General features: G+C 41.7%; 1 protein-coding gene across 1 annotated transcript in view; it reads left to right on the top strand.

Annotated features, from left to right (window-relative positions):
• Positions 1-266: 266 nt before the first annotated feature.
• cops7a (COP9 constitutive photomorphogenic homolog subunit 7A) overlaps positions 267-27,471 on the top strand; it is a 46,458-nt gene continuing 19,253 nt past the window's right edge. The window contains exons 1-2 of the mRNA XM_073041188.1: positions 267-350; positions 16,755-16,933. Coding sequence (XP_072897289.1) covers positions 16,772-16,933 — 162 coding nt within the window. The 5' untranslated portion in view covers positions 267-350; positions 16,755-16,771. The remainder of the gene's footprint in view (positions 351-16,754; positions 16,934-27,471) is intronic.

Raw genomic sequence — 27,471 nt, 5'->3', positions numbered from 1 at the left:
GTCCGCGAATGTGGTACTCTTAATCTTCACCCTCTTCTGCTACATTTCAGGCTTCCACTGTTTTAATTCCCACTTAGTCGCGAATTAGAATAAAACCTTTCAGCAGCGCCGAGGGAAATTTAAATTCAAATTTCGGAACGTAGATGAGCTGCCAACTCCTTTCATCTCCTGAAAGGAGCACGGGGCGGAGCCACACGTCCAGATCGATAACCAAAGAAGCGAATCAAATTCCGAGTTGGTTCAAGGGGGCGGATCCGAACGCAATTTTTTTCCATCCAATAGGCTCGCAGCAGAGGCGCCTGTCTAGTTTACCTCTGAATGAGGGACAACGGCAAAGGGTTTTGCCGCAGGTAAGTTACATAAAAACATACGGATCCCAAATAACTACTGATGTGTGATGGGACATCGGAGAGCAGGAATTGTCGGCTATATGCCATGTGCCGTTGGAGCCTTGGGAGCTCCGAATTGCTAGCAGGTCGTGGCTGTAGGAATGTAGGCCCAGGCCTGGGAGGAGCGGCGTGAAGTGTTCTTTTTGTTTGTGGGTGCGGGGATCGGGTTTTCACCCCTTACGTGTCTCGTGGCGTTTCTTCCCCTCAAGGAGCTGCGCCTGAACATGTGTGTGGGCAAAACTGGACGGAGGTCCTCAAAATCCTGACGTTCAGAATGTGGCAACCTCAAGAGGTAGAACGTGGGTAGTAAAGTATCATAGGTCGTGTACTCGCTGATTTCTGCCTCTTTAGAAGACTTCGGGCCTCTTCTTTCAAAGGATGTGTGTTATCGGCTATCCATACACAAGTGATGATCATCAGTGAAATGAACCGTCTGCATAGTTAGAGAACAAACGAGACTGCCACATTCTGTATATCCTTTCCTTGACACTCTTTTACCTGAACAGCTAACCATAATACTTGCATTATGTGGAAGACATTTCTTAAACCTGAATTAATGATTTAAATCTAAAAGAAGTTTTGTGCTTAGCCATTCCCCCCCAAGGTGTACAGAGACAATATGGTGAACGAGAAATTCCTGGATTGTTTGAATGATCTTTTATGAATTGCTGCATAGTAGAATTGTGAAAAGGCAGCTTCTGTTAAAGGAAGATTTTTGAATAAATGTAAATTTAGTTCAGGTGGAGATTTGTGCTGGTGACCTTATGCAGGGTTAAGGCCCAAAACGTTGTTTCCTTCCATAGATTCGCAATCCATGGAATTCTCCAGCAGATTGTTTGTTATGCTGGAATATTTTGAATGTATAATGTTTGGAAGTAAATAAAAAAACACGAAATGCTGGCAGAACTCAGCAGGCTAGACAGTTTAAAAATAGCACAATGCCAGCTTTTGAAAGTTGGGTAATAATAGCTAATGGAACCAAGCCAGCTTTCAGAATAGATAGATGAATGCTGATTGAAAGTTGGTGCATTGAATTGATTCATTTTAAAAGAGTAATAAGAACCAGTTTATGAAAATGCTATTAATAAAGCTGTAAACAATCATATTTTAATGTTGAGCCACTGAGGAGATATAAAGAAAGATGACAAAAGGATTAATATGTATTTGTTTTTAAATAGGAAAGAAGTTAAAATCACTGACAGAATTAGAGAAAATTTCTTAAATTGAGTATTTGAAGATTGATGTTTAGATAAGCAGAAAGCAAATGTATTCATTAAGGATGCAGATAATCTCAATTTCTCACTTGCAGAGTTCAGCAATAAATGATTAAAGTTTATGCACTTTGAAGGAAGAAAATTCAAAGATAATCCATTACGTAACACAAGGATAGTTAGATTTTGTTAACATTCATAAGACATAGAATCAGAATTAGGCCATTTGGCCCATCAGGTCTGCTCCACAATTCCATCATGGATGATCCTTTTTCCTCTCCTCAGCCCCACTCCCCAGCCTTCTCCCTGTAACTTGTGATACCGTCTGTGTCCAATGAAGAACCTGTCAAGCTCTGCCTTAAATACACCCAATTACCTGGCTTCCAACAGCAGCCTGTGGTGATAAGTTCTACAAATTCACCACCCTCTGGCTAAAGAAATTTCTCTGCATCACTGTTTTAACTGGATGCCCCTCTATCCTGAAGGTGTGCCCTCCTGTCCTAGACTCCCCCAACATGGGAAACATCCTTTTCACACCTACTCCATCTAGATCTTGCAGCATTCAAATGGTTTCAATGAGATCCCCCCCCCCCACCCATCTTTCTAAATTCCAGTAAGTATTGACCCAAGAGCTATCAAAAGTTCATTGTATGATAACCCTTTCATTCCTGGAATCATCCTTGTGAACTTTTCCTGAACCCTCTCCAATGCCAGCACATCTCTTCTAAGATGAGGAGCCCAAAACTGTTCACAATACTCAAGATGAGGCCTCGCCAGTGCCTTGTAAAGCCTCAGCTTCATATTCCCTGCTCTTGTATTCTAACCTCTTGAAATGAATACTAACCTTGCATTTGCCTTCCTTGCCAATGATTTAACCTGCAAGTTAACCTTCAGGGTGTTATGCACAAGGACTCCCAAGACCCTTTACATCTCAGAGTTTTGGATTTCCTCACCATTTAAAAAGTAGTCTGCACATTTATTTCTTCTACCGAAGTGCACGACCATGCGTTTTCCAACATTGTATTTCATTTGCTGCTCTCTTGCCCATTCTCCTAATCTGTTTTAAGTCCTTCTGCAACCTACCTGATTCCTCAACACTATCTGAACCTCCACCATTCTTCATATTGTCTGCAAACTTGGCAACAAAGCCATCTATTCCATCATGAAATTCATTGATATACAACATAAAAAGCAGTTCCAACACTGACCCCTGCCCAACTCAACTTGGTTAAGTGGCATCATGTGTGGCACTTTGTCAAAGGCCTTCTGAAAGTCCAAATATACAACATCCACTACATCCCCTTTATCTTTCCTACTTGTAATCTCCTCAAAGAAATGCAACAGGTTCATCAGGCAAGATAAACTAATGTGGCAGGGGGATGGGAACAAGTGCAGAGAGACGAGTGTAAAATGAGGGTAGAAGCAAAAAGTAGTAAGGTGAAAAGTAAAAGTGGCAGGCAGGCAAATCCAGGGCAAAAAGCAAAAAGCGCCACTTTTCAACATAATTGTATAAGGGCTAAGAGTGTTGTAAAAACAAGCCTGAAGGCTTTGTGTGTCAATGCGAGAAGCATTCGTAACAAGGTGGATGAATTGAATGTGCAGATAGTTATTAATGAACATGATATAGTTGGGATCACAGAGACATGGCTCCAGGGTGACCAAGGATGGGAGCTCAACATCCAGGGATATTCAATATTCAGGAGGGATAGACAGGAAAGAAAAGGAGGTGGGGTAGCATTGCTGGTTAGAGAGGAGATTACCGCAATAGAAAGGAAGGACATTAGCCTGGAGGATGTGGAATCGATATGGGTAGAGCTGCATAACACTAAGGGGCAGAAAACGCTGGTGGGAGTTGTGTACAGGCCACCTAACAGTAGTAGTGAGGTTGGGGATGGCATTAAACAGGAAATTAGAAATGCATGCGTGCAATAAAGGAACAGTAGTTTTTAATGGGTGACTTCAATCTACATATCAAATTGGTAAGGGTGCTGAGGAAGAGGATTTCTTGGAACGTATGCGGGATGGTTTTCTGAACCAACATGTCGAGGAACCAACCAGAGAGCAGGCCATTCTAGATTGGGTATTGAGCAATGAGGAAGGGTTAGTTAGCAATCTTGTCGTGCGAGGCCCCTTGGGTAAGAGTGACCATAATATGGTGGAATTCTTCATTAAGATGGAGAGTGACATAGTTAATTCAGAAACAAAGGTTCTGAACTTAAAGAAGGGTAACTTTGAAGGTATGAGACATGAATTAGCTAAGATAGACTGGCAAATGATACTTAAAGGGTTGACGGTGGATATGCAATGGCAAGTATTTAAAGATCACATGGATGAACTACAACAATTGTTCATCCTAGTTTGGCAAAAGAATAAACCAGGGAAGGTAGTGCACCCATGGCTGACAAGGGAAATTAGGGATAGTATCAAGTCCAAAGAAGAAACATATAAATTAGCAAAAAAAAGCGGCACACCTGAGGACTGGGAGAAATTCAGAGACCAGCAGAGGAGGACAAAGTGCTTAATTAGGAAAGGGGAAAAAGATTATGAGAGAAAGCTGGCAGGGAACATAAAAACTGACTATAAAAGCTTTATAGATACGTGAAAAGAAAAAGATTGGTCAAGACAAATGTAGGTCCTTTACAGTCAGATACAGGTGAATTGATCATGGGGAACAAAGACATGGCAAACCAATTGAATAACTACTTTGGTTCTGTCTTCACTAAGGAGGACATAAATAATCTTCTGGAAATAGTAAGGGACCGAGGGTCTAGTGAGATGGAGGAACTGAGGGAAATACATGTTAGTAGGGAAGTGGTGTTAGGTAAATTGAAGGGATTAAAGGCAGATAAATCCCCAGGGCCAGATGGTCTGCATCCCAGGGTGCTACTTCCCAGGGAAGTAGCCAAAGAAATAGTGGATGAATTAGTGATAAATAAATAAAACAATGCCAATTCGTTTCTACAGCATACAAAGACAGATACACCGTTTAAAAGAAATGTACACACCTTCACACCACCAAGAACCGAAAGCTACTGCAAAAAGCAGCATTGGCGCGACCTCGTACGAGTTTCTTACGCGTTTGGACTTGTTCATTCGTTCCTTCCTACATCAGTCAATTCATTAATTTAATTATGAAAGCCATTTGATGGTTGTAATGATGGTGATACACTATATATACAGTACATAAGCAATTACACATGTACATACACACAAGTATTTTTATGTATGCATACTGTATATACACATATGTATTAACTCACACACACACTCATACTCACACAGACTTACTAGAAAAAATTCACTGTTAATAACTCATTCTCGAATTGCCCCCCTTAAAAATCAAATTACCCCCCTGTGGGGCATACGCCCCACGTTGGGAACCACTGGTCTAGGCTTATACTCACTGGAATTTAGAAGATTGAGAGGGGGATCTTATTGAAACGTATAAAATTCTAAAAGAATTGGACAGGCTAGATGCAGGAAGATTGTTTCCGATGTTGGGGAAGTCCAGAACGAGGGGTCACAGTTTAAGGATAAAGGGGAAGCCTTTTAGGACCGAGATGAGGAAAAACTTCTTCACACAGAGAGTGGTGAATCTGTGGAATTCTCTGCCACAGGAAACAGTTGAGGCCGGTTCATTGGCTATATTTAAGAGGAAGTTAGATATGGCCCTTGTGGCTAAAGGGATCAGGGGGTATGGAGAGAAAGCAGGTACAGGGTTCTGAGTTGGATGATCAGCCATGATCAAACTGAATGGTGGTGCGGGCTCGAAGGGCCGAATGGCCTACGCCTGCACCTATATTATATGTTTCTATGATTTTCCCTTAAGGAAACCATGCTGACTTTGTCCTGTGACATCAAGCACTGCATAACCTCATCCTTAACAATTGACTCCAGCATCTTCCTAACTACTGAGGTCAGGCTAACTGGTGTATAATTTCCTGTTTGCTGTCTTCCCTCTTTCTTAAAGAGTGGAGTGACATTTGCAATTTTCCAGTCTTCTGGCACCATGCCATAGTCCAGTGATTTTTGAAAGATCATTATTATTGCCTCCACTGTCTCTACCGTTAGCTCTTTCAGAACCCTAGGGTGCAGTTCATCTGGTCCGGGTGACTTTTGTACTTTTAGGTCTTTCAGTTTTTTGAGCACCTTCTCCCTTGTAATAATAACTACACCCACTTCTCTTCCCTCTTGTCCTTCAACAGCTGGAACACTGCTAGTGTCTTCGACAGTGAAGACTGATGCAAAATACTAATTTAGTTCATCTGCCATCTCCCTGTCACCTGTTACTATTTCTTCCTCAGTTTCTAGCGGTTCTATATCCACTTTAATCTCTAATCAAAAAATCTTACTTTTTTACATACTTTAAAAAGCTTTTAGTATCCACTTTGATATTATTTGCCATATTGCTTTCATATTTCATCTTTTCCCTCCTTAATGATTCTTTTGCTGTCTGTAGGGTTTAAAAACTTCTCAATCCTCTTGTCTTCCCACTAATTTTTACTTTGTATATCCTCTCTATCTTTTATATTTGCTTTGACTTCTCTTGTCAGCCACTGTTTTGCTATTTGATTATTTAATACATCTATCTTGCATCTTCCCCAATTTTCTCAGAAACTCATGCTGTTGCTGCTTTGCTGTCATCCCTGCCAGTATCTCCTTCCAATTTGGCCAACTCCTGTCATACCACTGTAATTTCCTTTACTGCACTGAATATTGCTATGTCAGACTTCATTTTCTCCCTATCAAATTTCAATTTGAATTCAATCATATTGTGATCACTGACTCTTAAAGGTTCTTTTACCTTAAGCTCCCTAATTGCCTTTGGTTCATTACATAACACCCAAACCATTATAGCTGATCTCCTGGTATGCTCAACGACAAACTTCTCTAAAAAACTATCACATAGGCATTCAACAAACTCACTGTCTTAAGATCAATTTCCTACCTAATTTTCCCAATCAACCTGTATGTTGAAATCTCCCATGACTATCTTAATGTTGTCCTTTTGACACTCCTTTTTGAATTTCTGTTGTAATCAGTGGTGCACATCCCAGCTACTGTTGGGAGGCCTGTATATAACTGCCATCAGGGTCTTTACCTTTGCAGTTTCTTAACTTAACCCACAAGGATTCGACATCTTTCTACTGATCTGATGCCATTCTTTACCAGCAGGACCACACCATCCCCTCTGCTTACCTTCCTATCCCTCCAATACAATGTGTAACCTTGGACATGTAGCTCCCAAGTACAACCATCCTTTAGCCAAGATTCAGTAATGGTCACAACATCATATCTGACAATCTGTAATAGTGCAACAAGATCTTGCACCTTATTTCTTATACTCCATGCATTGAGATACTGTATAACATTTTGAGCACTGTATTTGCTACCTTTTTTGATTCTGCATCTCCAATGCACTGATATTCACCCTGCTTGGCTGCAATTATGTCCTATCATTTGCCTGTCCTTCCTGACAGCCTGACTGGACGCTATCTTTGCTTTTTGCCGTCCGTCCTATTGTGAGTCCCTTCACTCTGGTTCCCACCCCCCCCCCCCCCCGCCAAATTAGTTTAAAGCCTCCCCAACAGCTCTAGTAAACCTGCCTTCAGATTCAGGTGCAACCCGTCACTTTTGAACGGGTCATTTCTCCCCCAGAAGAGATCCCAATGATCCAAAAACCTGAAGCCCTGCCCCCTCACCAGCTTCTCAGTGACACATTAATTTGCTATATCATCCTGTTTCTGCCCTCAGTGGCGCGAGAAGTGGTACAGTTTAGGAACAGGCCCTTCAAATTATGATGTTATGACTAATTAAGCTAATGATGCCTAATTATACTAATCCCTTCTGCTTGCCCTTGTTCCATATTCCTCCATTCTCTGCGCATCCACATGACTATCTGAGAACCTCTTTATCATATGTGCTTCCAGCCCATCCCGGCAGAGCATTCCCACTGCTGACTCTGTGTGCGTGTGTGTAAAAAATAAATAATTTGCTTGTCTCCTTTGAATTTCCCCCTTTATGTAAATATATATCCTCCAGAATTAGACATTCCAATCCTTGGGTAAAAAAGAAGCTACTGGCTGTCTATCTGTGCCTCTCATAATTTTATAAACTTTTAGGTCTCCACTCAGCCTCTGCTGCTTCAGAGAAAATGGCCCTAGTTTGTCCAATTTCTTACAGCAAGCACATGCCCTCTAATCTAGGCAGCGTTGTGATAAATCTCTTTTGTGCCCTCTCCAAAGCTTGGATTTTAAAGATTTGTTGGAATCACTGCTACTGCAAAACATCTGATGAAAAGAGCTCACTAAATAACTTTCATGTGGACAGCCAGATACTGGGGTTCACTTCTGATCATGATTGCTTTTTGTGTGGAATTTGCACATTTTCCCTGTGACCATGTGGGTTTCCTCCAATGCTCATTTTCTTCTAACATTCCAAAGAGGTGTGATCTGGTGGATTACTTCACCAGTATACAGTTGGTCCTCCTTATCCGCGGGGGATTGATTCCCGGACTCCCCGTGGATACCAAAATACGCGGATGCTCAAGTCCCTTATTTAAACTGTCTCAGTGTGGTGGTCTTTAGGACCTGGCACAGCTCTGAATCCGCAGTGTTTCTGTTCACGAAAATAATCACGATCACGATTGAAAATAAGGTGGAAGTAATAAAGCGATCGGAAAGAGGTGAAACGCCATCGGTCATTGGAAAAGTGTAAGGCTACTGTTGGTCAACGATCGGAACAATTTTAATGGAGCATGTGAAAGGCACTGCCCCGATGAAAGCTACAATTATTACTAAGCAACACAGTGGTTTAATTATTGAAATACGTATGTTTCTTTAGTGTTTTATATGCATAGAAAGGTAAAATATATACTATATACTAAGAAAAATGTTTGACTGAGGCTAAATAATACCGTATGTACCTGTTCCGACTTCAAATCCGACTTAAAGACGGACTCGGGAACGGAACATGTTCATAACCCAGGGACTGCCTGTACTTTTAAATCATCTCTAGATTACTTACAATGCCTAATACAACATAAATGCTATGTAAATAGTTGTTATACTGTATTGTTTAGGGAGTAATGACAAGAAAAAATAGTCTGTACATGCTCAAACAACAAGTGCTGGAGAAAGAACTTCCACGTTTTCCCAGTCCGCGGTTGGTTGAATCCGCACGTGCAGAACCCGCGGATAAGGAGGGCCGACTGTAAATTGACCCTAGTACTTGTGTGAGTGGTCCAATCTGGGGGAAGTTGATGGAATGTGGAACAAATACAAAATAATTGGATTGATGCAGGATTGGTGTAAATAAGTGGTTGATAATTGGTGATGACAGTGGGCTAAAAGGTCTTGTTTTCATTCTGTCTTTCTTTAACTCTATAATTTACCATTTTACATAATAATTTGTGCAGTTATTCAACACTTTATCCTTATGAGGTACATTGTCCAGCCGGAAAATCCTGGTTAAAGTTTCAATGAAATAAAAGAAAACTTATTCATATATTCATCACAGTTTTAAGAAGTTGATGAAAGCCTGAGAGAAAATTGTAAAATATATTGGTCAGTACCAAAATTCCTCTAACATTTTGCATAATATACCTGAAGGGTTTATTCATTTCTAGTGGGCTGCAGTATTTTAAGGTACAGTCTGTGAAACTCAAAATATGAGTTTATGATAGATAAGGAAATACCGATCTTATTAAAGAAATACAGGAGCATTTTTACAATTTCATAGAATACTCCTTCACAACCCACGTGAGATTTCCACAGTTTCATTTAAACCCGTATTGAACCCAATTTCCCTCGGGATCAATAAAGTATGTCTGTCTGAAATTATAACAAATTAGGCTGAGAGTTGCCACAAACCAGAAAAATTCAGCTCTCCTTCATTGTATTTATTATTATTGCCAGTTGGAATTTTAAAAAAAATCAACTTTTGTCTGGTGGATTCCAGTTAATTGGGGCACATCAGGATGAGTACATTTTGGGCCAATTAAGCGGCTTCCCTGATTAGCTGAAGTTTCTAGGAAATAGTTAAACAGGTATTAAAAAAAGATGCTATCAGTTTAATAAGTAAGAAATCATGTATTTAAATGAAATACAAAACAAATTACAGCATTATCAATGCTACTACAGTACTGTAAAACAGTATATTAATTCCTAATGTTTATGGGCAGAGGAATTCATCCATTGTATATTGCAATGTTATTTTAATTGACTGTGAATGCACAAGATCAGCACAGACACCTACTGCAGATAATGGACTGCCTTCATACAATTCTTTTGACGATTGTGTCCTTCATTTATTCATTTTCATTGTAATATTCAAGATGGTTGTTGATATTTTCAAATTCTTTGTACTTCCTAATTTGTTGAAGTAGTGAAAATGTTTCATTTTTACTCCCAGCTGTTTCTGGCATCTCCAAGCCTGAATGCTTGAGGCTGCAGGGAATGAACAAAACAGTTCTGAATTGTCTTACTGCTTATTTCTCACCAATTATCAGTGACAAAAATCACTGGTTTTTGAATACAAGACAAGCAACTGACACATTTAAGACTGTTCACTCTTAACACAGTGTAATCTCTAATGGCCACAAAAGTACACAGCTGAAGCCGTTCATCAACAGTCATTTGTCCTAATTAACTGGTATATTGTCTCAAATAAGGGAAAGGAATCCAGCTATTTTCTTGGTTAGTTTTTGTTCCTTTAAGAGTTATCTCAGATAAATGGTTGGCCCAGTTAACTGATGGCCCAATTGACCAGAATCCACTGTACTGTGGCGACCCACTTTCTGCGCAGGCGAACCGGCTCACAAATAGCCAGCGTGCGGGGAGAGACTTTGGTAATGCACCTCTGACGTCATTTTCCGCCCGGAGAGGGCGGGCGCTAGGGATTGAAATACCAGCGCCGCGAAGTTTGAAAAAACTAGTCTCAAAATGACTTACCGACTGCGTGTCGTTATTTCAGCGCTGTGTGTAGCACATCGCTACATTGGTGACCCCGACGGTCCAAACGGGATTTGGACCAAAGATGACTGACTTTTCATCTGTTCACGCAGTTTCGCTACAACTGCCAACTTTCTGGACGCTGCGACCACGCGTGTGGTTTAGCCAAGCAGAAGCCCAGTTCCAGATTTGGCAGATATCCTCTGATTCCATGCGTTACTACCACGTGGTGATCGCCCTTGACCAGGAGACGGCCGCCCAGGTTGCGGATTTCATACAGTCGCCCCCGGAAGAACGCAAATATGAAGCATTCAGGGTGCTGCTCATTGGGACCTTTGGCCTCTCACGGTGTGAGCGGGGTGCCTGCCTGCTTCACCTGGACGGTTTGGGAGACAGACTGCCATCAGCATTGATGAACGAGATGCTGTCCCTGGCTGATGGACACAAGCCCTGCCTCATTTTCGAGCAAGCGTTCCTAGAGCAACTGCCCGAGGACATACATCTGCTGCTGGCTGACGCAGATTTCAGCGACCCCCAGAAGGTGGCGGCCCGGGCAGACGTGCTGTGGAAAGCCAAGAGGGAGAGCGTGGCGTCCGTCGGTCAGATTACCAGGCCATGCACCCAACAGCAGACCAGACCAGGCCCGGCAGGGGGGCGCACACAACACAGAGACAGGAGTGAGGAGGCCAGTGAACAGTGGCGTTTCTACCACCAGCGGTGGGGCACAAAAGCCCGCTGTTGTCGCCCGCCCTGCCAGGGCCAGGGCCAGCTGCCGCTAATGACTATGGCGGCTGGCCACCAGGACAGCCTCTTGTACGTCTGGGACAAACAGTCGGGACGTCGCTTCTTGGTCGACACCGGAGCGGAGATCAGCGTCTTGCCCCTGACTGGGTACGACACCCGCAAAAGGAAGCCAGGACCCACCCTGAGGGCTGCAAACAACAGCACGATACAGACCTACGGCACCCGCACAGTGCAGCTGCAGTTCGGCGCCAGCCGGTTCATGTGGGACTTCACACTGGCCGCCGTGGCCCAACCACTCCTGGGGGCGGACTTCTTGCGAGCTCACAGCCTGCTGGTCGACTTGCAAGGGAAAAGACAGGTACATGCCGAGACTTTCCAGACGTTCTCCCTGGGTGAAGCCAAGTTGCCGGCCCCACACCTGGACTCCCATCACGCTGTCGGACAACGAATTCACCAGACTCCTGGCGGGCTTCCCATCGATTCTGACCCCGCAGTTCGCGGCAGCCATGCCCAGACACGGGGTACAGCACCACATTCTGACCCAGGGACCACCCCTCCACGCCTGCGCACGAAGGCTCCCCCCCAGAAAAGCTCCGCCTGGCGAAGGAGGAATTCAAGCGGATGGAGGAATTGGGGATCATATGGCGGTCCAAATGCCCATGGGCCTCCCCCCTGCACATGGTGCCCAAAGCAACAGGGGGCTGGAGACCATGTGGTGACTACCGCTGGGTGAACGAGGCTACGACACCGGACCGCTACCCTGTACCGCACATTCAGGATTTTGCAGCAAACCTGCACGGTGCACGGACCTTCTCCAAGGTGGACCTTGTCCGGGGATACCATCAAATCCCGATGCATCCGGACGACGTCCCCAAAACGGCACTCATCACCCCTTTCGGCCTTTTCGAGTTCCTCCGCATGCCGTTCGGCCTAAAGAATGCCACACAGACGTTTCAGCGGTTAATGGACGCGGTGGGACGTGACCTGGACTTCGCTTTCATCTATTTAGACGACATCCTCATAGCCAGCAGCAGTCGTCAGGAGCATCTGTCCCACCTCCGTCAACTCTACGCCCGACTGAGTGAATACGGTCTGACAATCAACCCGGCCAAATGTCAGTTCGGGCTCGACACCATCGACTTCCTGGGCCACAGGATTACTAAAGACGGGGCAACCCCTCTGCCCGCTAAGGTAGACGCAGTCCGCCATTTCCCCCCGACCCAACACAATCAAAGGCCTTCAGGAATTCATGGGTATGGTAAATTTCTACCACCATTTCCTCCCTTCAGCTGCCCGAATCATGTGCCCCCTGTTCGCCCTGATGTCGGGTAAGGGCAAGGACATTACCTGGGACGAGGAGTCCGCCACCGCTTTCATTAAAACGAAAGAAGCCTTGGCAAACGCCGCGATGCTAGTGCACCCCAGAATGGACGTCCCTACCACCCTCACAGTGGACGCATCTAACACAGCAGTCGGTGGGGTGCTGGAACAACTCATCGAGGGTCGCTGGCAACCCCTGGCGTTTTTCAGCTAACACCTGCGACCAACGGAGCTCAAATACAGTGCTTTTGACCGGGAACTGTTGGCGCTATACCTGGCAATCCGGCATTTCAGGTACTTCTTAGAAGGCAGGCCGTTCACCGCGTTCTCGGACCACAAACTGTTGACCTTCGCGTTCACAAAGGTGTCCGATCCCTGGTCGGCTCACCAGCAGCGACATCTGTCCTACATCTCGGAGTACACGATGGACATTCAGCATGTCTCGGGAAAGGACAATGTCGTAGCAGGCGCACTCTCCAGACCAGCTGTCCAGGCCCTGTCCCTGGGGGTGGACTATGCAGCACTGGCGGAGGCGTAGCAGGCAGACGACGAGATACCCAGCTACAGGACTGCAGTCTCGGGTTTGCAGCTGCAGGACTTTCTCGTAGGCCCAGGAGATAGGACCCTCCTGTGCGACGTGACTACTGGCCAACCTCGCCCCATCGTCCCGGCAGCCTGGAGGCGGCGGGTTTTCGACTCCATACACGGTTTGGCGCACCCATCTATCAGGACAACCGTCCGGCTGGTCTCCAGCAAGTTCGCGTGGCACGGACTTCGCAAGCAGGTCAGTGAATGGGCCAGAACGTGCACGCAGTGCCAAACAGCCAAGGTACAGCGGCACACTAAAGCCCCGCCACAGCAGTTTGAACCCACCCACCGGAGGTTCGACCACATTCTCGTGAATATCGTGGGCCCCCTACCAGTGTCCCGAGGAGCGCGGTACCTCCTAACGGTGGTAGACCGGTTCACGAGGTGGCCAGAGGCGGTCCCGCTCACTGACACATCTGCCGATTCCTGTGCCCGAGCACTGATCGCAACCTGGGTAGCACGCTTCGGGGTACCGGCCCACATTACCTCCGACAGAGGTGCCCAGTTCATCTCTAGCCTGTGGTCAGCTGTGGCCAGCCTGTTGGGAACGCAGCTGCACCACACAACTGCCTACCACAGTTGAACGGACTGGTGGAACGCTTCCACCGTCACTTGAAGTCGGCTCTCATGGCCCGCCTGAGAGGACCTAACTGGGTGGACGAGCTTCCCTGGGTCCTGCTTGGAATTTGTACAGCGCCCAAAGAGGATCTGCATGCCTCGTCGGCCGAGTTGGTGTATGGCGCACCCCTGGCCGTTCCGGGAGAGTTCATACCAGCCCCAAGGGGGCAAGAGGAAGAACCCGCAGCAGTCCTGGACAGGCTACGTGAAAGGCTCGGCAACCTGGCCCCCGTACCAGCTTCACAGCACGGACTAACCCCGACCCATGTACCCAAAGAACTGCAAAACTGTAAGTTTGTGTTTGTACGAAGGGGCGGACACCGGGCGCCGCTACAGCGGCCGTACGAGGGGCCGTTCAAGGTGATCAACAACAGTGGGTCCACGTACGTTCTGGACATTGGGGGGAAAGAGGAGGTTTTCACGGTGGACCGACTCAAACCAGTCCATGTGGACTTGGCGCAGCCAGTCGCGGTTCAGGCACCGCGGCGCAGAGGCAGACCTCCCAAACAGAGTCTGACCCAGACTGAGGACATTGGGGGGTGTATCGCCGGTTCTGGGGGGGGGGGGGGGTTATGTGGCGACCCACTTTCTGCGCAGGCGAACTGGCTCACAAATAGCCAGCGCACGGGAAGAGACTTTGGTAATGCACCTCTGATGTCATTTTCCGCCCGGAGAGGGCGGGCGCTAGGGATTGAAATACCAGCGCCGCGAAGTTTGAAAAAACTAGTCTCGAAATGACTTACCGACTGCGCGTCGTTATTTCAGCGCTGTGTGTAGCACATCGCTACAGTACTTTATTTAACTTGTCTCATCTCATAATTCCAAAATAAAGAAAAATTATTATCATGTCCACTAGCAAACAATATTATGATTGAATTAAGACTTTACCCTCCATCTGGCCTGTCAGAAAGCATCTGATATCTGTGTCAAAATTCCCTTTTACCAGTTTTAACCTGTTCTTCCTTGTTTAGGATATCAGCAAAGTGTTTCAACTTAACAGTACCGTTTTGAAAATCAAATAAGTTGACAAGTATTGTTCCAAACAAAAGTTTGACCTCTTGTAACTCTTAAGCTTGTGTTTTTTTTATTGTGTGAATTTAATTGTATGAGTTCTGAAGAAAAGTAAACTGTCAGTAATTGACGAGTGTGTTGTCAAGTTGGATATAAATATGTAACAGAGTACTGAAGGATTAATGCTAGGCACTCTACCATTTTGTTAATCTTTATAACTGAATCATGTACTTTCTTACCCTATTGCTTCATTGGTTTGTCTGTTTCCATTTTATCTTGCAATGCCACTTGAACGCTTTTGCGGGAATATGACCAGAACCCCACACAGTTTTGGCTTTATGCCTTTCATTTCGGACTCAAGTGATATAACCAAATCATTAATTCCTTTTCACTTAAGTAGTTATTTCTGTAACATTCATTGTGTACCAACTAAGGTTATTATTCTGTAATCAATATCTTACTCCATTCATTTGTCTCTGCCAGTATGACTACCGTAGATTCCGGACTACAGAGCGCACCTGATTAAAAGCCGCTGGCTCTAATTTTAGAAATAAAATCAATTTTTTACTTGTAAAGGCCGCACCGGATTTTAGGCCGCACCGGATTTTCGGCCGCAGGTGTCCCACGTTGTAATATGAGATATTTACACAGAAAGATATTACACGTGAGGATTTTTTAACTTTTAATTAAATCCATATGGTAACAAAAACAAATACATATTGCAAATGCTTTTTTTCGAACCGTGCCCGTAACGCGGCTACTTTTAAATATACGTTGCGTATACTTCTTTACTGAACAACATTCCAATATCTCCTAACGACTGGTAAAAAATATATATACTGCAGCCTACCAGGAAAAGTTATTGATCGCCTTTAACTTAAAAGCAGCGTTTTCGCTCCGCCGTCCCGTTTATCGCAAACGGCATTTAAAAGCAGCGTTCACTCAGATCCAAAGCCGCTCGCGTAATGCGCTCCCCCCCCCTCCTTTCCGTTTATCGCAAACTGGCATTTAAAAGCAGCGTTCGCTCAGATCCAAAGCCGCTCGCGTAATGCGCTCCCCCCCTCCTTTCCGTTTATCGCAAACTGGCATTTTTCCCACAAGACGCGGCGAAACCGGGTGTGACGTCATAGCATCCCGCGATGTAGTACAGAAAACAAATATAGTTAAAACTTTTCTAACTTTAACTAGAAAATGAATTACTAAGCGAAAATATTATAAACTAAATAACTGCCATAAAGGCAGCACAATGCTTTTCTTCGAGTGTTTTCCATGTTGATGAGGGTGAGTACAAATGACTGATTTACAATAATTTAATTGTGAAAGTGCGCTTGATTTATCGTACAATTTCATTGGACCTCTGTGAACTACTCATCAATTTTATTGGTCTACTGTTATGAGGCAAAATGTTTACGAGGCAGCATGAAAAAAATCATGTATTAGCCGCTCCGTTTTAAAGGCCGCAAAGTTCAAAGCTGTTCAAAATGTGGGAAAAAAGTAGCGGCTTAAAATCCGGAATCTACGGTAGTTCACATTGGATTTTATAAATCAAAATATAACAAATGACAAGGGATTTCTGGGCCCTGTTTACCATACCCCTGCTTTGACACAACTTTTCTGTCTGCTTTCTTTTCTTCTGTATATCATTTGGTTTTGCAATTCTCTTAGCTCATTACTTAATAGAAAGAAAGTCAATGTGATTAGTTGATTAAAATATTATCTGAAGTTATATTCAGTATATATCAGATTGCTGCTAATGCAATCATTTAAAGGTTGGTGTTTTGAGTCTTTTTCCTTATTACAGGTAAAATTAGGACAGTATGGCAGCTCAGAGCTCTGTTTATAGCATGCATTGCTTCATTTACTTGATTAAAACATTTTTTATTTTAACCATAGTAAAACTTAAATGTTCCTTCATTTTACAGTGAACCACTTTGGTGCAATGGCAGGTGAATCAAAAGCTACAAGTAATCCTTTGGAACAGTTCATTTTGTTGTCTAGGAATGCCAAAGGTTCAGCATTGACAACCCTTATTAATCAAGTTCTGGAGGCCCCTGGGGTTTTTGTATTTGGTGAACTTCTGGAAACACCTAATATACAGGAGGTAAGTAGGAATATTCTGTGGTAAAATATTTTAACATTTAAATTTTTTTAACTACCTTTTGTGATTATTAAATTTAGAATGTAGAAAATGTAGGCACTTTTTATGATGGAACATTTTGCTACTGAGGTGAAATGTTCAACCTTTCACAATGAGCAAGATTACTGAATCCTGCAAGCTTTATTTTGTGATTTAAAAAAAAAATTCACTCAGAATAGCCCGAATTGTCATTTGCTAGATAGTCAGCTAAACTTCTTTATTAATGACTTGTGATTTACAGTAAGTTCAAAGGAAATTTATTGTCAAAGTGCATATACGTTGGTGCTAGAAAGTTTGTAAACCTTGAAGAAGTTTCTTTATTTCTGCATAAATGTGACCTAAAATTTGATCAGATCTTCACATATTCTAAAACTAGATAAAGAGAACTCAAATAAATAACCCAAAGGATATTATACTTCATTTATTTATTGAAAAAACTATCCAATATTTGTTGGAAAAAGTATGTGAATCTTTGCTTTCAGTAACTGGTGTGACCCCCTTGTAGAGTAATGACTTAAACATTTCCGGTAACCGTTAATCAGTTCTGCACATCAGCTTGGAGGAATTTTAGGCCATTCTTCCTTATAAAGCTGCTTCAACTCTGGGATGTTGGTAGGTTGCATAAATTGCTTGCTTCAGGTCTTTCCACAATATTTCTGTAGGATTAAGGTCAGGACTATGACTTGGATATATATACCAGTAAATCATCAGCGTAAAGAGAGATCTTGTGCATGGTCTCATTCACAAAAATCCCATGAATATTTTTGGCTTCACGAAGAGCAATAGCAAGGGGTTCTAATATTAAGTTAAATAACAAAGGACTTAATGGACAACCTTGTTTTGTCCCCCTTGATAGCTGAAAAACAGGAGACCTACAGTTATTAGTGACAACAGTAGCAATAGGAGCTTTATATATCATTTTAATCCAATTATTAAAATTAATACCAAAACCAAATTTTTCTAAAACATTAAATAAATATTTCCATTCGACTCGATTGGATGCTTTTTCAGCATCCAAAGATACAATGCATTACGGAGTTTTAGAAGAGAGCGCATATATAATGTTAAATAATCTCCGAACACTTTAAAAGGAATAACGACCCTTTATAAAGCCTGTTTGATCTTTAAAAATGATACCCAAAATACTCTCCAACCGATTGGCCATTATCTTTGAGAGAGTCTTAGCATCAACATTCAATAATGAAATAGGTCTGTATGAGGCACAATCAGTAGGATCTTTTCCTTTTTGAGAATTAAAGAAATAGAAGACTCATAAAAAGTAGAGGGTAAGTCACTTTTCACAAAAGAATCTTTAAACAGCTCCAACATATATGGAGAAAGCAATTTTCCAAATTTTTTATAAAATTCTACAGGATAACCATCAAGTCCTGGGGCCTTACCAGATTGCATTGAAAAAATAGCTTTATGAATTTTGGATTCAGTAATTTGGGCATCTAGATCCTCAGCAGAAATTTTAGGAAAAGCAATCTTCCGTAAAAAAGCATTCATTTCAGAAGAATCTACTGGACATTGAGATTTATAAAGTTCAGTATAAAAATCTTGAAAAAATCTTATTAATTTCTTCATATTCCCGAGCCAGGATACCATCCTTTCTGTGAATTTTCAAAATTTGCCTTTTGGCTCCAGCCAATTTTAATTGAGATGCAAGTAGTTTATTATTTTTATCTCCAAACATATACAATTGGCTCTTTAACTTAAGTAGGTAACCTTCAATTGAATGAGTTAATAATAGGTTATATTGTGATTGAAGTTCCACCCTTTTTTAAAATAAGTCAATATTACGGGAAGTCGCATAGATATTATTTAAATCTTTAATTTGTTTTGAAATTTTATCTAATTCTGCTTTAGTCTGTTTTTTAAGTTTAGCTGGATAAGAAATAATCTGACCACGTAAAAATGCTTTGAATGTATCCCATATAATTAATTTAGACATACCTCCTATATCATTAAAAAGAAAAAAATATTTTATCTGGCTTTCAGTAAAACAGATAAAATCAGAGTTTTGCAATAAAGTCTGAGACATGCGCCATGGTGGACGGGCAAAAATGACATCAAATTCAAAGGTCAAACTCAAAGGCGCATGATCCGATATAGCAATAGCGTCATATTCACAGTTTTTAACTAGGCAAAAGGCGGGGATCAATTATAATATAATCAATCCTCGAATTTTTTTTATAGACATGCGGAAAAAAAGGAATATTCTCTGTTATCAGGGTGTAAATGCCTACATAATTCGATCAACCCAAAATCGGTCAAAAAGGAGTTAATAACTGACACAGAACGATTTGGAAGTCGCTAATTAGTTGAGCTCTTGTCAATCATATGATTTAAACAACAGTTAAAATCCCCACCCATTATCAACATATACTCATTTAAATCTGGCAATAAAGCAAATACTTCTTTAAAAAAAAGAAGGATCTGTAGCGGTGTGCTACACACAGCGCTGGAATAACGACACGCAGACGGTGAGTTGCAGTTGCGTAAAAGATTTATTCAAACTTCACGGCCTCGCTTTTAAGCCTTCCCGTTTCCGCCCTCCCCGGGTGGGAATACTGCAGGGGGCGCATATTCACAGTCCTTTCCCGCACGCGGGCTTTTCCTCTTGCTGGTGAAGAAGGCCTGGTGCCTTTTTTGGGGCTGGCCTCTCTGCCGGTGCGCGCCATTTTGTGAGCCGGTTCAAGTGTGCTGGAAAGTGGATCACCACAGATCATCTAAATTAGGACCATACAAATTGACCAAAACAGCTGTTCTATTACAAATCAGTCCTTTAACAATTAAAAATCTACCATTTGAATCTGATTCAATATCCTCTTGAGTAAATATATTAGATTTAATAAAGATAAATACGCCTTTAGTTTTACTCTGAGAAGTAGCATGGAGCTATATTTCATTCCACCAGCAAAAAAATCTATTTTGATCTCCCGCCTTGATATGCGTCTCTTGAGCAAAAGTTATATCAGGTTGGAATCGATTAATAATTTAAAAAGTCTTTTTTTGTTTAATAGGATTCCAGCTTATTACATTAATCCGTTTAACTGCCATACTATAATTTTATTCTGATTTATTTTAAATATGCGCAGAACATATACCAATACGGGATTATCAAAGATGGCGGTGATGAAGAATACAACCATATAGAAAACACGCATACTCCGGAACCACCCAATAGGAAAAAACTCCTAACTCTAAACCCACCCACCTTCCCAAAAGCCCGAAAAAAAAAGGCAAGCGAACTAAGATAGAATACAAAGCCATGTGCCACTCTGTCGGTCTCGTCTCTTCCTCCCCCCCCAGCCAGTGCACAAAAAAATAAAATGACCTTGCAAGAAAGACAGTAACGTCTCAACAAAGGAGAGTGTTTACATTCCATCATATATTAAACAACAAAAGAACCAAAATAATATAATCTCTTGGAGAGAAAAACCAGCGCCATCTTAAGTTTAGCTTTAAATCTCTAAGAAAACTTTAAATTCAGTTATAGGGCACTATAATAAATGATTTAAAAAAAGGTTAATAGTATATTTAACCAAACTAAATTTACAAAAACATTAATTAGTAATATCATAAGCAACTAAACCCTCCCAGATATATATATATATATAGATAGATATGTATAAATAAAAAGAAACCCTATTAGTAGGAAAAAACTACCAGTTAGTAAATTTAGAAACAACAAAAAGAAACATCAAACCAAATATTAGATAAAAGGAACAAATCCTTTTATCCTTTTTTCTCAGTCAAATATCTAATTAGCCATTTAAACAGTCAAACTTGAACTGTAAATCTTCTTTCCAAAAAAAAATCCAATAGGATGTAATGATGAGCAGGTTTTCTTTTCTTCTTTTATTAATCTCTCAATGAAATATCCAAATAGTCTTCATATAGCTTCATATATTTTTTGAAGTGTGAATAATATACAGGTAATCAAACAGCTTTTCAGGTAGTTCATTTGGTAGTAATGTCAGTGACGGTGACAGGTACAGCCTGAACAAAATCCAGTGTGGCTTATGGGTCAAAGAAAATGTGTGGAGAAGATTTAGGAGGAAAAACTAATTCTTGTCGGGTAACTCAAAGAGGGAAGTAGTTTCTTATCATATGCTCGTTTCATTACCAAAGCAAATCTTGATCTTTGTTCCATTACTTCTTTCGGATAATCTTCATAAAAACGGAGCTCACACTCGTTGAATCTGACAACTCTCTGTTTTCTTGCCTGTCGCATTATTTGATCTTTAATTTTAAAGTGATGAAAACAAACCAAAATAAATCTTGGTCTGCTTGAATCTTTAAATTTTGAAGTAGACACTCTATGTGCTCTTTCAGTAGCAGGCGGCTGTGATAAAATAGTCAGAAATAGAGTATGAAAGAGCTTACCAAAGTAAACCGTTAAGTCTCCATTTTCAGCTCCTTCTTGCAATCCAACGATTCGTATATTGTTTCGGCAAGACCTAGTTTCCAGGTCTATAATCTTATGATGATATTTTTCCAAACAGATTGTAGCTTCAGACAGTTTTGCTTAGTTAATTTCAATTCCTCTTCATGTTTGAGTTTCCACATCTTTAAGTTTTCCCAGAAATAACTTCATTTCATTATTATTCTTTTCCAGTTGATCTTTAATTGCCCTATTCTGATCTTGAATTGAATTCAATGTCCGAATGATATCTTCAGCCTATGATTGCATTTCATCAGATCTTTCCTTAGGCATCTTTCCTTTTCCATTACCTTTGTCAGTAGGTTCATGTGGATTATTTCCACTTCTCGTAGACATAGACATATTACTCCCCTTCAAGAATCAGCAATTAAAAATTTTAAATACAAAATTTAAGCTGGGGGGAGAGAGAGAAAACTAAGAGCAGCACAAAATTACTGCTACTCCATCGACAGACAGAGGTGGTCTCCCCTGTACATTGTACTCTTGGTGGGATCTTTGCAGGGTGCCCACTCTTAGGGAGAGTAGCAACAGTACTGGGTTTCCTCCATTTGTAGACAATTTCTCTTACTGTGGACTGATGAACTTCCAGATGCATTAGTAGCTTTTACTAGCTTCATGCATTTTTACAGTTCTTCTAAAGTCCACTGAAAGTTGTTTTGATCGAGGTTTGGTACACATAAGCAGATCTTTCTTGAGAAGGGCAGGCTCTGTCAGTAACCTGACTTTGTGAGTTTTTTTTTGTAGGACAGGGCACCTCTACAACCCACACCTCCAATCTCATCTCATTGATAGGAACGCCTGACTCCAAATAGCTTTTGTAGAAGGCATTACCCCAGAGGTTCACATACCACTTCCAACAAAAACATCTAATATTGGATCATTTTTCTCAATAAATAAATGGAAAAAGTATGATGCTTTTGTGTTATTTATTTAATTGAGTTCTCCTTATCTAGTTTTAGGATTTATGTGAAGATCTGATTACATTTCATGTCATATTTATGCAGAAATAGAAAGCATTCTACAGTGTTCTCAAACTTTCTAGCACCACTGTATTACCATTTACAACCCTGAGATTCATTTTCTTGCAGGCATACTCTATAGAATAACAACCATAACAGAATCTATGAAGGACCACACCAACTTGGGTGTTCAACCAGTGTGCAAAAGAAAACATACTGTACAAATACAACAAGAAAGAAGTAATAATAATAAATAAACAAGTATCTAGATTGTGAGATAGAACCATTGGTTGTGGGAACATTTCTATGATGGGACAAGTGAAATTATTCCCTTTGGTTCAAGAGCCTGATGGTTGAAGGGTAGTAACTATTCCGGAACCTGGTGGTATGGGTCCTGAGGCTCCTGTACCACCTTCATGATGGCAGCAGCAAGAAAAGAGCATGATGTGGGTGGTGGGGGTCTCTGATGATGGTTGCTGCTTTGCTGGGACAGCATTTCATGGTGCTCAATGGCCTGTGATGGACCTGGAGCATATCCACTACTTTTTGTAGGATTTTCCGTTCAAGGGCATTGACAATACCGTAATTCCATACCAAGTTTTGATGCAGCCATTCAGTATACTTTCCACTACACATCTATAGAAGTTGTCAGAGTTTTAGATGTCATGCCGAATCTTTGCAAGCTCTTGAGGAAGTGGAGATGCTGCTGTGCTTTCTTGAATGCTGGGCCCAGGACAGGTCCTCCAAAATAATAACACCAAGGAATTTAAAGCTGCTGACCCTCTCCACCACTGATCCTCTGATGAGGACAGGCTCATGGACCTCTGGTTTCCTTCTCCTGAAATCAGTAAGTTGCTCCTTAGTCTTGCTGACATTGAGTATGAAGTTGTTGTTATGGTACCACTAAGCCAGGTTTTCAGTCTCCCTCTTATATGCTGATTCTTTACCAGCTTTCATTCCGCCTATGAAGTGGTGTCGCCAGCAAACTTGAATAATATTGGAGCTTTGCTTAGCCACACAGTCATAAGTGTAAAGTGAACCTTATGCAGGTGGATATCATGGAGGAGATGTTGTTGGCAATCTGAACGGTCTGGTGTCTGCAACTGAGGAAATTGAGAATCCAATTGCACAAGGAGGTATTGAGGCCAAGGTCTGTGAGCTCATTAATTTTGAGGGGATGATGGTATTGAATGCTGTGCATCCTGATGCATGCATCTTTTCTGTCCAGATGTTCCAGAGTGAAGAGCCAAAAGTAATATATGTGGCCCTGAGGTTCATTTTCTTGTCGGCATACTCATTAAATTTGGTAACCATGATAGAATCAGTGAAAGATCACACCCAGACAGCCAGTGTGCAAAACACAGCAAACTATGCAAATATGAAAATAAATAAGTAAATACGCAAGCAATAAATATTGAGAATGTAAGATGAAGATTCTTTGAATGCAAGTCCATAGGTTGTGGGAACAGTTTAGTGATGAGCCAAGTGAAATTGAGTGAAGTTATCCCCTCTGGTTCAAGAGCCTGATGCTTGAGTGGGAATAAATGCTCCTGAACCTGGTGGTGCTAGTCCTGAGGCTCCTGTACCTTCTTCCTGGAGCAAGATGGCGCCAGTGAGTCATAGCATCATTCTGTGGGATACTTACAAAGTTGAAATCTGGTGTGTATTACTATGTGTTATTGTAAATTATTTTAGTAACCCTAATCTGAAAAAGAAATGAGACTAGAGAAAATGTGATGAGCAGAAAATGTTAAGAGAGTTTTGAGAGTTTTTGATGGAGATAAATTGTTTCAACTAGAAACAGGGCCTCAAATAACCAGATGTCACAAATTTAAAGTTAATTGGTAAAATAACCATTTGAAAGTTCTTTAAATGCAGCGGTTATGACCATGAATGCACTGCATGAAAGTCAGCTGAATAAACAGTTCAAGATAGAGAATTTACAGTTCTAAAGGAAAAGAACAGAGAAGTATGACTGATTATGGTAAGGAATCCTTGTGTCTTATGAATCTAGAGGAAAGTCTGGATAACATTGCTGTGCTAGTAGCTTTCCTGTGGCTAGAAATTCGACGTAGCTATTCTATGAGATCATAAAATGTTGCAACACATTGACATAATTCAGGTCCTCAATTGTTAGGTCCTTTTTCCAAATAACCATTGATTTTCTTGATGATTAAACATATCTCTCAGCTTTAAACATACACAACATCTCTATCCATACAGCAACCCTCTGAGAGAATTTCTTTCTCATTTCAGTCTTAAATTGGTGTCCCCTTATTCTTCAATCATGTCCTAGTCATGGACTTGCCCTTAGAGCAAACATCTCATTTACTTGGCGTAGATCTGAGAATCTTGAATGATTCAATTAAGTTGTCCTTCATACTTCTCAGCTTTATAGTTCAGAGTCCCTGCCTGTTTAATATTTCCAGTTGGATAATGCCTCCATACCCAAAATCACTGTAGGGACCATTTCTCTGAACACTGCTCTAATAAAATCATACCTTTCCTTAAATAGGAAATCAAAATTAATTCAGGTACCCTAGATGTGCTTGTTCTGGTACCCTGGATAGGTGCAGTAAGATTTCCCGCCTTATATTCTTCAACCCCTTTAAAATAAGAGCAAACGATTAGCAAGTTGGTCTCCCTTCCTGCTGTCTGACACCTCTCTGCCCCTTTATTAGGGAGAGAGAGAGAGAGACTGGCATGGTAAGTTGGTTGGGTGAAGCATTAGTTTTTCTGTACTGCAGATCATGGCCCTCTCTGGGGCTTTCCTATTGCTTGCTTGGTGGGTGCTGATGCTTTTTTTTGCTGAAATTAGTGTGAGGGAGGAGGAAGAATTGATGCTTTGCTGCTGCTTGTGTGTGGGAAGGGGAAGATGGGGGCTTGGGGTTCTAACATTTTTACTGTCACTCATTCTTTGGGGTACTCTTCTGTTTTTGTGGATTCTGCGAAGACTTAAGAATTTCAGGTTGTATATTGTATACATTCTCTGATGGAACTATTGAACATTCCATTTGCCTTCCATATTACCTGCTGCACTCGTGTGCTAGTTTTCTATGTTTCATGTCAAATGCTTCATTCAGTTTTGGTCCTTTTAAATAATACTGTTCATTTGTTCATGCATGGTTTCATACTTTGCCACATTATACTAACAATTTGCTCACCCACTGAAACTTTGAATATGTTTCTCATAATAAATTGATCGTATCCTCTTTCCAGCATGCCTTCCCACCTATTTTTCTGTTCTTCACAAACAGGCTTTTTGGTGCTCTGCATCTGTGTGATAATCATGCCTTTCTATACTCACCACTTACCTGCAATATTTCTATGTTCCTCTTTGCCTTGTTCTTTCAAATACCTGTCTAGATGCCCAAAAGTTCAAAGTAAATTTATTATCAATGTATGTATATGTTACCATATACTTCCTTGAGATTCATTTTCTGCAGGCATTTACAGAAATAAAGAAATACTGTACAATAGAATTTTATGAAAAATCTATACATGAACAAAGACTTACAAATAACCAATGTGCAAGAGAAAATAAATTATGCAAATAGGAATAATACTGTAAACATGAATTGTAAAGAAAACTTGAAAGTGAGTCTGTAGGTCATAGAATCAGTTCAGAGTAGTGGTGAGTGAAATTATCCTTGCCAGTTCAGGAACCTGATGGTTGTAGGGTAATAATTGTTTCTGAACCAGGTGGTGTGGGGACTAAATCTTCTGCACCTCCTGTTCAATCATAGAAGAGAGCATGGCCTGGGTGGTGGGGGTCTTTGAACGCTGCTTTCTTGTGGCAGCACTTCATGGCACCACCGTAGCGTAGCGGTTAGCACGACACGATTACAGCTCAGGGCAACGGAGCTTGGACTTCAATTCTGGCATTCTCTGTTGGCATGTTTGAACATCCCTTCCTCTGTGAGTGTGGGTTTTCTCCAGGTGCTCCACTTCGCTCCCATAGTCCAAAGACGTATTGGTTAGTAGGTTAATTATGTTATTTTAAATTGTCCTGTCATTACGCAAGGGTTAAATCAGTGGGTTGTTGGGTGGCACGACTCGATGGGCCTGTCCACACTGTATCTCAAATTAAAATCTATTCAAAGCTGGGAAGGGATTTGCCTGTAATGGATTGAGCTGTATCCACCACTTCTGTAGCCTTTTCCATTCCTGAGCATTGATGTTTCCATACCAGGCCATGATGCAGCCAATAAGGATACTCTCCACTGTGCATCCATAGAAGTTTGTCACTGTTTTTGGTGACATGCCAAATCTACACAAACTTTTAAGGAAGTAGGGGCACTGTTTTGTCTTCTTTGTGAACTCTAGTTAGACCACACTTGGAGTACTGTGTCCAGTTCTGGTCGCCTCAGTATAGGAAGGATGTGGAAGCATTGGAAAGGGTACAGAGGAGATTTACCAGGATGCTGCCTGGTTTTAGAGAGTATGGATTATCATCAGAGATAAAGGGGGCTAGGGCTTTACTCTTTGGAGAGAAGGAGGATGAGAGGAGACATGATAGAGGTGTACAAGATATTAAGAGGAATAGACGGAGTGGACAGCCAGCGTCTCTTTCCCCAGGGCACCACTGCTCAGAACAAGAGGACATGGCTTTAAGATAAGGGGAGGGAAGTTCAAGGGGGATATTAGAGGAAGGTTTTTCACTCAGAGAGTGGTTGGTGCGTGGAATGCACTGCCTGAGTCAGTGGTGGAGGCAGATACACTAGTGAAGTTTAAGAGACTACTAGACAGGTATATGGAGGCATTTAAGGTGGGGGGTTATATGGAAGGCAGAGTTTGAGGGTCGGCACAACATTGTGGCCGAAGGGCCTGTAATGTACTGTACTATTCTGTGTTCTATGTGATGCTACATATGTGCTGGTTCTAGGACAGATCTTCTGATAAGTTAATGCCAAAAAATTTAAAGTGACTGACTTTCTCTATATTTGTTCCTCTAAAGAGCGCCAGCGCACGTGCCTCTGGCTTTTCCTCTTATGGTAATAATCAGCTCTTTGGTTTTGTTGACGTTGAGTGAGAGGATGTTGTTGCTGACTATTGCAACCAGATTTTAAATCCCTTTTAAATGCTGATTTGTC

This window comes from Hemitrygon akajei, chromosome 3, assembly GCF_048418815.1.
Source record: "Hemitrygon akajei chromosome 3, sHemAka1.3, whole genome shotgun sequence".
In the NCBI taxonomy this organism is placed as follows: domain Eukaryota; kingdom Metazoa; phylum Chordata; class Chondrichthyes; order Myliobatiformes; family Dasyatidae; genus Hemitrygon; species Hemitrygon akajei.
Note: the sequence above shows the minus strand (reverse complement) of the source record. Positions and strands in the feature narration are given on the sequence as shown.